Consider the following 15,241-nt stretch of genomic DNA (forward strand, 5'->3'; position numbering starts at 1 on the left):
TACATTATCAGAGAGACTACCGGGGTTAGCACTGTTATGAATTTCCTTGCTGCTCAATAAGACAAAATGTCAGCTCTGTTAACCCACTTTTGTAAAAATGTTGACTGACGCTCTGTTTTTTAAGACTGTCAGAAGAGTGTTTCGTATTTCACTTGTATACAGCCCGTACACAATTGGATTCAGAAGCGGAGGTACAAGAAATATCAGCATGCCCATAATCTTTTGCAAGTCCGCCGAGACATTTTTGAACCTGTGAGATAAAATTGTGAACATTCCCACGATCTCAAATATGATTAATATGAGCAACTGTGCGACACACGTGTTGACAGCTTTTGTTTTTACTTCAGACCTCCTTGTAACCACACATGCGATCAGAATCTTCACGTAGGAAAATGCCTGAATAGACACGCTTACAGCTTGCATGACAGCCGTGTTAAATAATCCTATGATATTATTGACCGTCGTGTTCCCGCATGTGAGCTTCAGAAGAGATGGGTTGTCGCAGAACACATTCATGATCACAGACTTACACCTCGGAAGCCTTGTCTGTAAAGAGAACAATGATACAATCAAGACAAAGTCAAGACCCCAAACTAGAGAGATAATACAAAGGACAACTCTGGGGGTCATGACAGAGCTGTAGCGCAACGGCATGCAGATGGCAGCATAACGATCAAAAGACATTGCTGCAAGAATAAACAAAACTGCGCCACCATACATGTGGAGCAGGAATGCTTGTAAAACACAGAGAGGATAGTACACCTTGTTTGTCTCTGTAACGATGTCTGAAAGCACTTTTGGTAACATTGCAGTTATGCCTATCAGGTCATTGAGGGGAAGACTAAGCAGGATGAAATACATGGGCTTGTGAAGGTTCCTCTTCAGAATGATCAAACTCAACAAGGTCAGGTTGCAAAAAATGCTGAAGAAATAAATCGCAATACCAAATAAAAATATGGGATACTTTCCTCCGGGTGGAATAACAAATGTGTTGAGGGTTAACTCAGAGCTGAACCAAAAAGATTTGTTCTCCATTTTTTTTCTCCGCTTACTGTAGATTAATAAGAAATAAATGGAGGAGATGTCATTGTTAGAAATTGCATCTAAAGCAGTCAGAATGAACTGTTGAGAACTGCCCTGCCTATCCTACTTTATTTAATGTTTCCAGAGCCATAACTTGTTTACGTCACTTGTGCCTCTGGGATTGTCATTGGCTTTCCAATAATGACTACAGTACTTCTGTAGAAATATTGACCAGAGATGTGCCTAAAGAGGTGGCCTGTAGGCCTACGTATATACAGTATATCCCTCTCGGCCTGTAGATGGTGGCAAAAAACACACTGGCACAAAAATGAAAACCTTTATAAAGAAAAACAAACTATTGAAACACAGAATTTTTATTAAATCCTCTTAGTTTGTTGCCCAGAAATAATGAGTAATGAGATTGCTTTTCTAATATATTTGTTTTATGCTCAAATTATATATAAATATGTGTGTCCTCAAATCACTTGGAGTTATGGTACTACAGCAGAAAGAAATAACGTTATGGATTGTTGTGGCTCATAGTGTTTTAGTGTGTTAATGTTGTCTTTTTGTATTCTGATTTTGTGAACCGTGGCTGCAGAACAGATTTCCTCTACTAGGACAATAAGGATGAACAAGAAATACAACCTTGACTGTAATAATTGTCTGTTATTTGTCATTGTACCATAGTCTTTTCAATCACATAGGTATAAATATTCTTTTTTCTTTTCTTACGGCAATTATTACGTTTGCTCAATGTATCATGGTCTCTACACGCCTCTTTATGTTTTCACAATCACAGTCACTTTGACCTGTGTAATTTACAGACTGTCTGTTTCAGAGTTTGAGTTTAGTATCAAACCCACATTTTTGTCCCACAGTACTGCTGGGAAGGCCTGGCATCTGGCAATCTTTCTCACAACTTACTCTGAAGTCTTCTCTTCTTTAGTTTCCATGACTTTGAAAATGTTGTATTGATATTACACAACAACAAAAAATACTAAACATGATCTGTTCAAACTCAACCATCTTCAGCAACGTTATGTAGCTATATGATACACTACACATTGGCAGAGTTGCATCAGCTAGAGGCCTCATTACTTTGTCAAAACACATTTATTAATGAGCCCCATTGAGATACAGTTAAAAGAGGTATTATTAACTGTCTCATATTGTAATTAATCCCAGGACAATTAGTAATTCCTTGTTGTTTGCTGATGAAGGATGTTGTTTAATAACATCCAAGGGAGGCTGTAACATGTGAAGCTGCATGCGACATACAAACTGTGAACATTTGATTCCTTAAATGTAATCTCTACTTTAAGCGTGTTAGTATGGAAAAAATATTCGAGCGGATTAAAGTTCACAGTTGAGGTTAAAGTATCACAGCATAATCTTTGATTTGTTTTCTCACTATTAAACTGAAATGTTTGATGAACAAATCCAGTTTGAATGGATTTGACAAATGGCTCAATACATAAAAAATGCATCACATGTTATACAACCTTTTCTTATTTGTTTATACGTCCCAGAAGAAATATACTCATTGAAACAGCACACTGAAGTGGTCACATCAGGCCTTTGGGATCAAGGACCTTGTTTGTGCACAAAAACAAGCTGTTTGGACATTAGGACACAATGAAAAGGACTAATCGTCTCACCCAAGAGAAATGGACATGATGGACCCTTGAGTTGCAGTGATAATTGATTTGAACCTCTAATTATGTTTGTGGTCTTTCTCCTGTAAAACAATTGAATTTGGATAATAATCAGGCTTTTGATTCGGTTCAGTGATTAGTTTTGTCGCCTTACAGCAGACTGCACGGTGTAAATCTGCTATGTCTGGCCTGTCTTTGTAGAGTTTGCACATTCTCTTTTGTGGGTTTCATTCTGACCCAAACACATTCAGGCTAGGCAAACTTTAACCCTAACTTGTTCCGTGGATTTGCTTTTACATATTAATCCATACACATATTGATCCACAGACATTTTTCTCTGCTGCCATTACTGAATCCTCTGTTTGTAACAGAGTTAGAAGGAATTAGAATTAGACAAATTAGAAAGATTTCAATCAGTTGCTCAATTAATATGTCAACTGTGATGTACACAGATTTAGATTCAATTGTATTGTCATTGCACGGCGTATAGATAGAGAAAGACTTTTCAACCCTGTTTTGCTGACATGTAATTGCAAAGCATTTTTTTTTAATTTGAGTCATCAATTAATATAAATAATTTAAAATACTTGTTGAGTTTGACTGATGACAGGTATTGGAAAAAAAAACAGGAAGAGAGGTTGACTTTTATCAAAAAATGGATGTGATGCCCCTGTGATGAACTCTGACCTCTGGCTCTTTTGGAAACTTCACTTGGCCAAGACTTTTGCCCAATTGCCCGACACCCTCCCACTCTGTGGCGGAGTGAACTCTGTTTGTAGTCACACCCGCAGCTAAATGAAGCACATAGTGCCGATTTTTTGAAGTGGGGGGTTGTATGAGGTACTCATCCCTAGTCCGTGTGTCGATGACTATCGTACGCCCCTGTGTCGGAGAAGCAGTCAGGAGTTACCTCACGTGAGCAGAGCAAGCTGTGAACGGGTATGTCAGCAAAATATATTTGAGCCAACTCAAAGAAAGGCCCCACTAAAAATGACTGCCGGCTTTGACAAGAGCAAAGATAACGGCATCAGTTCCCCGTCCCAAACATAGACTGTTTAGCTGTTTCATGGCAGGGTAAACCAGTGCAAATATTCTAAATATGGCGTACTCTTAAACTAGGATACACTTCTTTTAAGTCGGCCTTTGTTTTTAGTGGCTCAAAAACGTTTTGCTGATGTCCCCGTCCACAGCAGTACATTGCTTTGCTGCTGTGCCGGTGCTCATGTCTGCTTCTCCACACTGTAGGTAATACACTGACTGGAGAAGTACCTCATACAACCCCACTTTAAAAGACCCGAAGTATCTCTTTAAGGTGTAGGGTATAAATACAGCGGCAAGCACGGGACGAACGTCCCTCTCATCAGCAGAAACAGGAACTGATTTAACTTTTCAAAACCATGGTTTCTGACAGCATATTTCGGAAGCATCAAAGAAGCCTATGGAGAAAAATAAAAACTCCCAAGCTTCTTTAGTGGCATTTCTTTTTGTAAACATCTTCTGGTTTTAACTCTGATGTTTATGAGCTGCTTGGTTTTTGCAACAGTCCCTGTAAATACACAACAATTTACAATCAAGACAAGGGTATATTTGATTCTAAATACAAGAAGTTGTTAACATCTGTATGACAATATTAGATGTCTATCTTAGTTTGAGCAGGTTACGAGGTGCTGGCGCTCTCGTGGTGAGGACAGTGGTTTGACGTCACATGTTGATTACGCTGGACATAAAAGAGATCAAGATCTGGCAGCTGAGTTGGGATTTCCACCTCCACAGGCAGGAGCTTTGTAGGTTTCGTTGAGCATTAATGTGCAGGATAAAGCTCAGCATTATTGTGGTGTAACATTTAATGTCACTTCAATGTACAGAAAGTGAGAAATGTATGTTTAATTTTGTGTTCATAATGTAAATGTTCCTATCAGAACACATTTGTGCTCATTATTTCTGCAGGAGGAGACTGAATCTATTTGTCAAAGAAGTAACTATTTCCTTTAAACTCAAAGTATTTGATGTATCTTGTATTCTTATTCCTTGTTGTAACTACTTCACTTATTATTCATATTTTACTTATTTTTTTCACTTTGTCTTTTTGAGATAAAGAATGAAATGTGCAATTAATTAATAACAGAATGATGCCTAATATATGCCACTCAAAATGTTTGCTGATTCATTTGTTGTTGCACCCATCACTACGAAAGCTTCTGACATGTTTTTTCTCTTTTCGGTCTTTCATCAGTTTAAACGGAATGGAAAGCAACATGACAAGTGATATCCTCAAGATCCAAGGCTTCGACATATCCCCAAAGTTCATCTACCCTCTGTTTTTCTTACTGCTGTTTGTCTACTTTACCCTGCTTTGCTCCAACATCGGAGTCCTAGTGCTCATCATCACTGAGAAGAGTTTGCACCAGCCCATGTACATTCTCTTTTGTAACCTTTCCATCAATGATCTCATAGGGAACACAGTGCTACTGCCTCGGCTGATGGCTCACATCATTTCAACAGAAAGGTTAATCACCTACAACCAGTGTGTGGTTCAAGCCTTTCACAGCCACACGTTCGGATCCGCCTCACATATGATTCTCATCATTATGGCAATCGACAGATACCTGGCGATATGTCACCCCTTGAGGTACAGCTCCATTATGACTACCAAAGCTGTGGCTGTGCTGTCAGCAACTGCATGGGCGGTGTCATTACTGCTGGTGTCTGTTTTGATCGGTCTCACGGTGAGGCTGTCCCGTTGTAGGTCGGTTATACAAAATGCTTATTGTGACAATGCGTCGCTGTTCAAGCTGTCCTGCGAGGACGTGTCCATCAACAACATCTATGGACTCTTTTTCACTGTTTTGCTGTTCGGTTGCTCAATGGGAGGCATAGCTGTGACCTATTTCAGAATAGCTGTCATCTGCTGGATCAAGAAAAACAAAGAGTTGAATAACAGGGCACTTCAAACCTGTGCCAGCCACCTTGTTCTTTATCTTATTATGCTCTGGTCAGGGTTCTTAACAATCATACTGCATCGGTTTCCAAATTACCCAGATTTAAGGAAAATTGCCTACATCTTATTTCATGTGGTCCCTGCTAATTTAAATCCAGTCATTTATGGAATGCAATCAAGATCATTACGTGATAAAATCATCCAAATACTGCTAAGAAAAGTGACTCCGACCTGATACCTTCTCTTTTCTCTTCATACTTTGTTACTTTGAACATAAAGACACATAACACAGGTTACACCTGTTTCAATTGAAACCATTTTTATTTCAGTTGCAAATCTTTCTGCATACTCTTGTCTGTCAAATTCAGATTTTATTATGTCATTGTCTTCTGTTACCAAATGCCATGTGGTTTATGGATAAATCTGTACTATTTGCAAGTTGAATTTTAAAGCTCAACATATCAAAGTGTCATCATAATGTGTAAAGACAACATAATGAGGGTCTACTGGCCCCCGTGTGCTAGAGCCCAGTAACGAGCTCTCTACCAACCTCTTGTGTCGTCTATATGCTAGAATAGCATGAATATCACTATTATCACAATTTATGTTGGCCTTACAAACGGTTCCTATAATAAGGAGTGTTATGATAAGTTTAGTGTATAGTCATGTATTTGTTTTCACCGAGTCACAGGGATAATGTTCATGTTTCATGTAGCGTAGACATTTCAAACTGACTGTGACTAAAGTCAACTCATATAAGAAAGAAAATACAGTGTCACTACAGTACAACACAATATTTGTTGTCCATATAATATTGTGCTTACGGTAGTTTTAGCCTACCCAACACACATTACACTAAAACTTGCATACATACTCAAAATTTCCGAAGAAATGGTTTGGTTTTTGAGGTGTTGTTTGAGGTAACTTTTTAAACTTGATTTTACTTTTCTCATTGAATGACAAAATCCTAAAGTGACGTACTGAATAAAACCTGAAATCCTTTCCTTTCATGTAAAGAGGCTGTAGGATGATCTCTTGATGAAAGGTCAACCAGACCTCTCAACAGTTCTTGAGGTCTGACTAAGTTGTCCTTGCATCTCCAAACCGACACTGACTCAAATCAGTTAAGCTTTTTACTTTCCTTTGGGTTTAGATTAATGAGTCATGAGCCTGTTCTTTAAAAGACTCGGGATAATACGCATGAAGAGAAGATTTGTATCGCTTATTGACTCTTCTGTAATGTTGAATCATTCTCTCTCTTTCACTGATTCATGTCATGAGAGTAAAATTACATTTTCCCCAATGAGGGATTAATAAAGTACTTTTTCCCTTCGTAAAGTCGATCACTAATATACGTACATTACATTTGCAAATTGCAACAATTATTACCTCAAGCTAATGTGTGATTTGAAATGGTCTCAGAACTGTTGTGTGTTACTTCTCAGATACAATATCCATAACAGATTAAAAAATAAATAATTATCTTTGAGATGTGTGAAGCAGCAATGGATAGCATATTTATGTGTCACTGCTTTTGGTTGCATCTTTGAATCGATTGACTTATTGTTTCTGACACAAGGAAATACATGTACAGAAACTAATCCATATTCTATCTATTTCAAATTTTAAAAAAGCACACAATTGTGGAAAAGTGTGTTGATTTACTAACTGACTTGCTATTTCTTTGCTGAACTTTCGTACAGTATTGGGGCGAAAGTTGGGGAATGCAAGTTATCAACAAAAAAACCAATGAACAAAACTTGTATTAAACATCTAATTCTAATAATTAGGACTGCAGTCAGGTGGGTGTTGGCAGCCTCCAGAATAGACCATTACTAAGACCATAGGAAAAAGTGCAATCTGAATGTTAATTCAATCTCAATTAATTAATTTGATTAGTTAATTAGATCGCTTTGCCCATAATGAGAAGGCTCAGGAAAAACACCATGATGAAAAATATCCACATAAAGAAGCGGTCTAAAACTTTAGCTACTTTCTTCCACTCCCCAGTCCTTTTCTGCGTTGCCCTCTGATCTCTGTAACAGTTGGCTATGTACTCAATGTTACGCAGTAGCTGCCTCTCGGTGCTTTGGCTGTTGCAGGAAACCTCTCTGTCTCTTCTTTCTCCATCACTCACACCTCCCTTCCTGCATCTCATCTGACCCCCTGCTTCTCCACAGTCCATGCTCATGAAAATGCCATTCTTCCAAGTGCTGTAGTTGTTGGTGGGGTTCTTCCCAATGGAGCCTATCGGACTCACCATCTGATCCATGTCTTCCCTCTCCTCGGCGCTCAAGGAGCCCACTGTCTCTTGTCCTCTCTCCATTTTGAAGACGCAGTCCTCTCTGCCTGGTCCTGCCTGACCATTCATGCTGCAGTTGGTGTTCTTCACAGGTGGAGGCTCCTGTTTCTCCGGCTGCAGCGACAAGCAGTTCTCCCCGACTTCATAGACAAAACACATTCTGGCCATGTACTGCAGAATGACTTTTTATAATTAATTAATAATTAAATAAATGAAAACTTACTTGGTAAAATACTGACACACAGAAGCAAGCGACATAAAGTTTGGGCTCTCCATCGTTTCATCTTGCAGAAACAAATTATGTCGATCCCAAGATCCCAAGAAGCATCTGGGCTGCTGTTTACCTAAAGACTTTAATTCACTGAAGATCGACCACGACGACTGACACCACCAGAGAAGAGACAGGAGAGGAGAGGCGGGGCAGCACCACGTGTTGACCACATACAATACACACGGACCACGCATCAAGTTACACTTAGTATGTCTTTGATCAAATATAATTATGAAAATATATATAATACAAAAATAGAAATGGATCATTTGGTTGCTCTCGTGCAGCACCGCGGAGAGCTCCCATTCCCAATAGCAACAAAGCAATATTTGTTTTAAATGAGTTACTTATTAATTATAACAGACCGGCTTTTATACATCATTTAACGTTGTGCTCTGTGATCTGTGCGTTATTTTTTGATAGGCTACGCCGACCAAACGTAGCATCCTCAGCACTCTCCTCCGCTCGCTTTCTCTTCCGGGTGCTGGTGGTTTTCATGCACTGACTGTGTTGTCCTCCTGCTATCTGCCGCACAGGGAGGAGGATGCTGCATCCGCGGGCCTATTATCGTCTTTTGGCAGCAATCAAGTGAAATTTAGTGGATGCAAAAAGTGTCACAGGAATGTAAGATTAGCTGCATGATCCCCAGCTCCCTTTGAGGCACTGCATGCTATTGGTGGTGTCCGGAATATTCAGGTCCATCCTCCAGCAGCGATATCATGTATGTTATTGTAATAGCGTTATTGACAAGCCAAGTGCGTGCAGTGTGTGGTGGCAGTTATTGGTAAACAGCAAACCTAGTGGAGGTACGTTGATTCCGTTTTTTCAGAGTTTAGATGTTTAGTTAATGCATGCATGTGTATCAAAATGTCCCCAAACAACTGAGTGAAAATTGCATATCACACATTTTTACTAATCTCCATAAATACCTCATATGTAGCCTATTGTATTGTATCGAAAGTTAATCATGTCACATGCATTACATCTGCCTGGCCTTTGCGAGATGCTTTTAAATGAGGCATTTTCCACTGTTTCAGACCAAGATGCTACAAGGCTCCAGTATCTTGGGGCACGAGAGGCCCCTGGTCATCAGGGTATCATTCAGCGCCTGTGTTGTGTGTACTGTGTGCCTACCACTGCTTGGACTAATAACCTGCGTCTTCATATCCTCTGTTTTTCATTACGAGGACTCTACTGGTACACATTGCCGGGTAATTTCCTTATTTTGCAAACTGTACCAGCCATGGTTTTCTGAAGATGCTCATGTTGTACTAAATCGTCACTGTGTGTTTCCAGGTCCCTAATTACCTGCCATCCATCAGTGCCTCAATAAGCCTGAGCCCTGAGTGCCACATATGGCGGTTCTGTATCGGACTGCACTCGGCTCCGAGGCTCCTGGTGGCGTTTACCTACTTCAAATTTTACAAGACGCGCTTTGCCTCGAGGTTCCCGGAGAGTTTACTCAGTCGCTTCAGCCTGGCCTTTTCTGTTTGTGAAAACCTCGGCCTCTTGCTGCTCACATATGTGTCGTCAAGTGAAACATACTGTGAGTAATCCATTGTTTTTATTGGAGAGGTTTTATTCAAACCTCTGCTTTCCCTTTGATTTACAAAAGGAAAAGCAGTTTAATATATATTTTAAACTGATCTATTCAGCAAAATGAATAACCCACCTGGCATTTATTGAATTAGTAATAAATAAATGCATCTTTATTTTCAGTTGTTTGAAGTACGATATAGCCTTGAGCCACTGATGCATTGACTAAATGTATTTTATTTGGAAATTCATTATGACAATGACTAAATGTCTCCCTCTTTTTGTATATTTCTGCTCCTTAGTTGTACATAAGGAAGGCTTTGTGCTCTTCCTTGTCAGTTCCCTTATCTACATGCTGATAACCTGCCGTTTATGGAAGACTATTAAGAAGCATTCCTTAAGTCCTGAGGTAAGGAATGCCAAATCACTCACAACAGACTGAACTCTCTCGTGCCATTTGCAGCATTACCGTCCATTTGTGCTTTTCTGTTTTTATTTTCGTCTCCCTTACAGGATGCCAAGTCTCACTGTTGGAAAGTGCGCTTCTTACTTCTCAACATATCCTTCTGTGCTTTCGCCGGATTCTTTTATTGGAAACACAACATGTACTGCGAATCGGGGAGTAAGTAGGCTATTAAATCAGTTTGATCATTTTGATCTAATCTGTAAGAGGAGATAACAGTGCTTGAACGAAAATGACACAAATATGTCCATCATGTACAGCTCTGTTTCTTCTTTTCACAGGTTACACTTTATTTGCCCTCTTTGAGTATCTGGTGGTTTTCTCCAATATGGCCTTCCATCTCACAGCAGTGTGGGACTTTAAGAGCCGTGAGGTCATGGTCATTTCGACCTCTGAAGATAAAGACTTCTGACTAGAAACTCAAGGACTACGTGCTGAATACACCACACAATCACCTGATGTTAACAGCCTGGATACGGCACAAGGGGAAGAGTGGGATGAAGGCCTTTTCCACATATTTCCATGATGACGGCTCTTAAGTCCTTAAAGGGTGTAGATGTCAGACTAGCATATGTGCTTGTCTGTGAGCTGGAAGTGCTTTTTTTTTTTGCCTCAGTGTCTCATTCACGGATACCTTCACCTACACACAGTACAACATTTTATGTAATGTGAAGTTTTAACTTTTGTACAATGCACAACAACAAGATGTGGTCTTACTGTATGTGTGCCAAAGTAAAGTGACAGTCCTTCAACAACTGCATGCTTGGTCTACATTTTGAAACACAGTCAGCAGTTGAAATCATGCAGCACTTCTCTAATGTGAATTATCTGTACTACATGTGACCATACTGCCCTGTAGTTAATCTGCAGCAGGTATTATGATCACACATCACTTACCTAACTTTGAGCCGAAAGTTCATGGTGCTGTATAAAAACCCAGTGGCCCAGTGGCCATGTCCAAAGGCAAATCACCGTAATGTTTCTTTTAGAGTTCTAACAGCAACTACTGCACCTTAGTGAATGTATTTGACACATTATTTTCCTTTATGTTATTTTATGCACCACTTAGCAAGTTGTCCATCCATTTTAAATGATGGTGTTTAGATATGAGTGTATACTATACCCCATAACAATAATTCAATACCCCTGAAGCTTCTTGTCCTTCAAAGGACCTGTCCTCCCCCAAAGCCGACCCTGATGATGCAAGTACTGGTCAAACACTAGCAAGAAGTTTCATTTCTGCCGCAAGACCTTGAATCATATCAATTTACAACAAACTCAGAAAACTCAGTTTTTTTCCGTGTGGTTGTTTCGTTTGCTAGTGTAAATTAAAATCAGTTAATTAATTAAAAACGTTCTCCAACATACAGAGACTACAAATAAATATCAAGTTAGACATTCACATGTCAAGGATTGGTCATCATAGTTTCATTATTAAAAAGAATGGTTTCCTGACATCGATATTTATCACAATATTTTAAATGTATGCTAAATCAATCCCATTTGTTCCAATTTTAAAGCATAACATTGGAACAAAGTACATTGCCTTAAAATATATTTATTATATTACATAAGAAAATTCAGATTCAATAACTAATGTGTTAGCTTTTCATCACAATTGATTTACTTATAATTGACAGCAGAATTATTCATAATATCTACAGGACATTGCGTCCCAGTGTAGTGGCTTAAACAATCCGCTAGATGGCAGACTTCAGCAATTTGTTTAAATTAGTTCAACGTGATATCAGTACACATTCCCGGCGGTAGGGGGCGAGCGTTCCCGGTAATAACCAGAGGGACGCTGATGTGTAGAGCAAGATACGCGTCAACCACATTCTGCGGCGTTTTTCGGTCTAGTCTCGGTCGGGGGAGAGACCGAGACCTTTCTTACGGGACGTGGAGTCCGCCGAGCATTCAACTCCGAGTGACCAGTTATCTGCTGCGATGTTAACGCAGAGCTGAAGCTACAGATCTGCTGGCTCTGATACATGACAGGTAACTTTGTGTTCACGTTATCACGTAGCCTAGCTTAACGTTACAGTTGTTCTTTATTAACGTGCGTTGTCTGACGTGCGGGTGTCTCGTTGTTATACATCCGACCCAGGCCAGTAGCGGCTCGCGCAGTCCGAACCAGGACGCGAACTGTGTTAAACGCCAACGTTCGTCTGTAGAAAATACCGACACCGACCTAAACTGAGAAAAAAGCCACGGAAGCGCGAGCGCTCTGTAGCGTAACTTCCCCTTCGTTGGATGTTACGCTTCATTTCCTAGTTAGCCGAGATGTTGAGCTAGCTAGCGTCAGACGTCCACACCTTCCAGACTCACACGGACCAGGCTGCTGTTCTGTAGTCGTAGTTATTCTTCTCCGTGAAGGGATATATATTCGCAAACATGCCGCCAAGAACCCCCAAAACGCCGCTAAACGGACACTAATAGGGGGGTTTGACTTATCGAAAGCCTGGTGATCAGCAAGCTAACGACCGTTGACACTCATTCATTCAGGAAGAAGAGGTACACTCGTGAATCTGTATGTAACTAACTGTATTTCTTTGCTCTAAAGCCGATTAATGCAGTCTCCTCTCCACGTTAACGTGGCATGTGTTCTAGGAGACAAAGTAGCTCCATTGTTTTTCAATTCTGAGCGTTGTTTGATCGATCAGCCGAGACAGAAACACTGAAATTAGGGACTCCGCTGTTGTCCTCTTCTCTCCAGCACACACCAGTCATGGACTTCAACAATTGTGTGGCCGTGTGGATATTTTACTTGTGTCTCGCTGGAGAATGTTGGACCGAAAAACCGAGTTCACCCTCACCGGACAGTCAGACTGTAGAGAATGGAGTGTCAGGTGAGTGAACAGTGACTGCATTAGTGAATTGTAGCATTTTAATCGTTCATATGTATCCACATGTTAAACCGAGATTACACACGATTTAGAGTACCAGTTCGTGCCACATCTTTTGTGATTGTGCAGACCCGATGTGGCCATGCTGAGAATAGTCCAGCTGGCGTTCTCCATTAAGTCCTCCAGCTCAGATCAATCCACATAGTCACACAGGAGGTGATCGATCGACTGGTTAGTGGAGCACATGATTCAATAGTGAGGTCATACTAATCAACATGTTAAATCACTTCCATTAAACTGTAAATTAGAGCCAGCTCATTAACATTTGGCTGTACAGTATTTACAACATACATTGCCATTCTTTATTACACTCTAATTGGTTTAAATTGGCATAAAACCGTTGGCCTGGCACAAGTCTAAGCAATCATTAAGTTATTCATTGCGCAGTACTTCATACTCTGTATTGATATTATGTAGACACTGGTATCTTGGATTTGCCCTTCTTATCATGTGTGTCACCAGAATACTTAACGACCGAACCTAGTGTGTCGTGTTAAAGGCGATGTGGGCCTCTTGCAGCACACTCCTGCAGTGACTTACTGAAATTACATTATTTAGTGCAGATTTCTTTCCTTTTCAGTGAATTTTACAAGCTCCTGTTGTAAAAAACAAGAAAGAAGTCTTCTATCACTGTGATGATCTCTTATCATGAATGATAACAATGGTTGCATCTGCCGAGCATATCTTGATGTAATCTATGAAAACATAGCCTACGTAGGGTAAGACATGCTATGACTCGGGTTTTTTGAAGTGGGCTAGTGTACAAATTCATACCTATTTACAAAAGCCATAATCGTTGCGCAGACATTTTGTAGTATTGTGGGAAAATGTCCACATTGCTCATTTCTTTCAAGCCAGATGAGAACGAGGGCCAGGTCGTGTGCAGGTGGTAGGCTTTCACTCGGTAACTGTCGCTCTTTGTTTAACACCGCGAGTGTGAAGGAGTAAGAGGAATCGCCTTTTCGGTATGTGGCCTTGCTGGTTCCCTGAGGCTGAATGCCTGCATGCTTTGGCTCAAAAATTCAATTTTCACTACACGGAAGTTCACGTTGTGTATCAATCCTTCCTAGTTCATGTAGAGGAACATAAGGCTCAATATGCCAACTAGAAAAACGTTGTTGTACACATTCATGGACACGGTGACCATTGCAGAGATTAACCTGGGACATAGTTTACTTTCTGTTTTGTCTCTCAAACCGCTGAGCCAACCTGTCATAACATATGGTTCTGCGAATAAATACAACATGGATTAGTATGATAAGTCTCAATGCCGATCCAGATGCCTGCAGTTGGTTATACACTATCGTGTGGGTGATGTTCTTGTTGGTAAAAACCAAGCTTAGGAAGTGCAACTTCCTCATGTTGGTGAGCAAGGCCAGCCTCCCACTTAACCGTTTCCGTCACCTTCAGTCATTGTGGTTACAATTCCTTGAAATACTCCAGAAAGCATACTGTGTTTAACATGGTTATGCTTCTTCTATAACTTAAAAGGCCTCCCTGAGAGGGGAAATCACACATTAACTGGAGTGTTGCATAAGTTGGACTTAAACTGAAGTGAATCAAATCTACACTTGTGAAGGTTTCAGGGGTAGTATGCATGCAACCATGCTGCATTAAATTAATAATCCACATTTAAGTGTACTGTTGTTACATGTAGGACAACTGCTGAGTATCTGCAGTACATGACAAACAAGGTTTCATTTTAGTGGGAGTGGCGACATTATCTTTAATCAGAGGATCTGTAATCTGTCAGGAAGGAGAGGGAACACAGAGAGCAGACGGGATGGAGACGTACATGTCTGATGTATCTACGATTGATTAAGGAGCCCTACACACAGAAGTCCTGACGGAGGCCCTGCTGTCAAAATGTTCAATACATTTGATTGTAAACAACATTTTTACTAACAAACCCAAGTTTTCTTGTTAAACAGAACTGTGGAATACAAATTGAAGATAGATAAAATTATAAAACTGAAAGCCTATTATTTATTGAAAGCCAATTTGCCTTGGGGCATCGCTGGCCTTTTGGTCTGACAGTCATGGTATCTGGCTTCTTGGTAACATCCCCACATTGAGTGAAAGGCTTTAATAAAGAAGGCTGTGTGTGTGTGTGTGTGTGTGTGTGTGTGTGTGTGTGTGTGTGT

The 15,241-nt window shown here is 40.2% G+C and overlaps 5 protein-coding genes across 10 annotated transcripts in view; 3 read left to right on the forward strand and 2 right to left on the reverse strand.

Moving 5' to 3' along the window:
- Nucleotides 1-78: 78 nt before the first annotated feature.
- LOC116392218 (olfactory receptor 52B2-like) lies at nucleotides 79-1,035 on the reverse strand. Its single transcript, XM_031863435.1, has one exon. It carries the CDS (start codon nucleotides 1,033-1,035, stop codon nucleotides 79-81), a length of 957 nt encoding a protein of 318 aa, XP_031719295.1.
- A 3,889-nt stretch (nucleotides 1,036-4,924) lies between these two features.
- Nucleotides 4,925-5,854, forward strand: LOC116392279 (olfactory receptor 52N4-like). Its single transcript, XM_031863595.1, has one exon. It carries the CDS (start codon nucleotides 4,925-4,927, stop codon nucleotides 5,852-5,854), a length of 930 nt encoding a protein of 309 aa, XP_031719455.1.
- Nucleotides 5,855-6,455: 601 nt separating this feature from the next.
- Nucleotides 6,456-8,107, reverse strand: LOC116392280 (neuronal acetylcholine receptor subunit alpha-9-like; the record flags this gene model as incomplete). Its single annotated transcript, XM_031863596.1, has 1 exon — nucleotides 6,456-8,107. A coding segment is annotated over one exon (585 nt), but the record flags the coding sequence as incomplete, so codon positions are not given.
- A 578-nt stretch (nucleotides 8,108-8,685) lies between these two features.
- On the forward strand, nucleotides 8,686-11,308 carry LOC116392330 (post-GPI attachment to proteins factor 2-like). Its single transcript, XM_031863666.1, has 6 exons — nucleotides 8,686-8,998; nucleotides 9,230-9,403; nucleotides 9,489-9,738; nucleotides 10,031-10,137; nucleotides 10,242-10,350; nucleotides 10,473-11,308. Exons 2-6 carry the CDS (start codon nucleotides 9,236-9,238, stop codon nucleotides 10,601-10,603), a joined length of 765 nt encoding a protein of 254 aa, XP_031719526.1. The 5' UTR covers nucleotides 8,686-8,998; nucleotides 9,230-9,235; the 3' UTR covers nucleotides 10,604-11,308.
- Nucleotides 11,309-11,986: 678 nt separating this feature from the next.
- stim1a (stromal interaction molecule 1a) overlaps nucleotides 11,987-15,241 on the forward strand; it is a 22,210-nt gene continuing 18,955 nt past the window's right edge. For 3 of the 6 annotated variants that reach the window (XM_031863577.1, XM_031863581.1, XM_031863582.1), the window contains exons 1-2: nucleotides 11,987-12,189; nucleotides 12,908-13,040. In XM_031863577.1, the coding sequence (XP_031719437.1) occupies nucleotides 12,920-13,040 (121 nt within the window). In that variant the 5' untranslated portion in view covers nucleotides 11,987-12,189; nucleotides 12,908-12,919. The other 3 variants (XM_031863583.1, XM_031863580.1, XM_031863578.1) reach the window with 3 other exon arrangements.

This window comes from Anarrhichthys ocellatus, unplaced genomic scaffold (assembly GCF_004355925.1).
Source record: "Anarrhichthys ocellatus isolate YVR2014 unplaced genomic scaffold, GSC_Weel_1.0 scaffold29, whole genome shotgun sequence".
Lineage (NCBI taxonomy): Eukaryota > Metazoa > Chordata > Actinopteri > Perciformes > Anarhichadidae > Anarrhichthys > Anarrhichthys ocellatus.

What these genes read in the sequence shown, in the direction of transcription:
- LOC116392218 (XM_031863435.1), bottom strand. Translation starts at nt 1,035, where the DNA reads ATGGAGAACAAATCTTTTTGGTTCAGCTCTGAGTTAACCCTCAACACA.
- LOC116392279 (XM_031863595.1), top strand. Translation starts at nt 4,925, where the DNA reads ATGGAAAGCAACATGACAAGTGATATCCTCAAGATCCAAGGCTTCGAC.
- LOC116392330 (XM_031863666.1), top strand. Translation starts at nt 9,236, where the DNA reads ATGCTACAAGGCTCCAGTATCTTGGGGCACGAGAGGCCCCTGGTCATC. An exon ending in CTACTGGTACACATTGCCGG is followed by an intron (nt 9,404 to 9,488) that starts GTAATTTCCTTA and finishes GTGTGTTTCCAG; the next exon opens with GTCCCTAATTACCTGCCATC. An exon ending in AGCATTCCTTAAGTCCTGAG is followed by an intron (nt 10,138 to 10,241) that starts GTAAGGAATGCC and finishes TCTCCCTTACAG; the next exon opens with GATGCCAAGTCTCACTGTTG.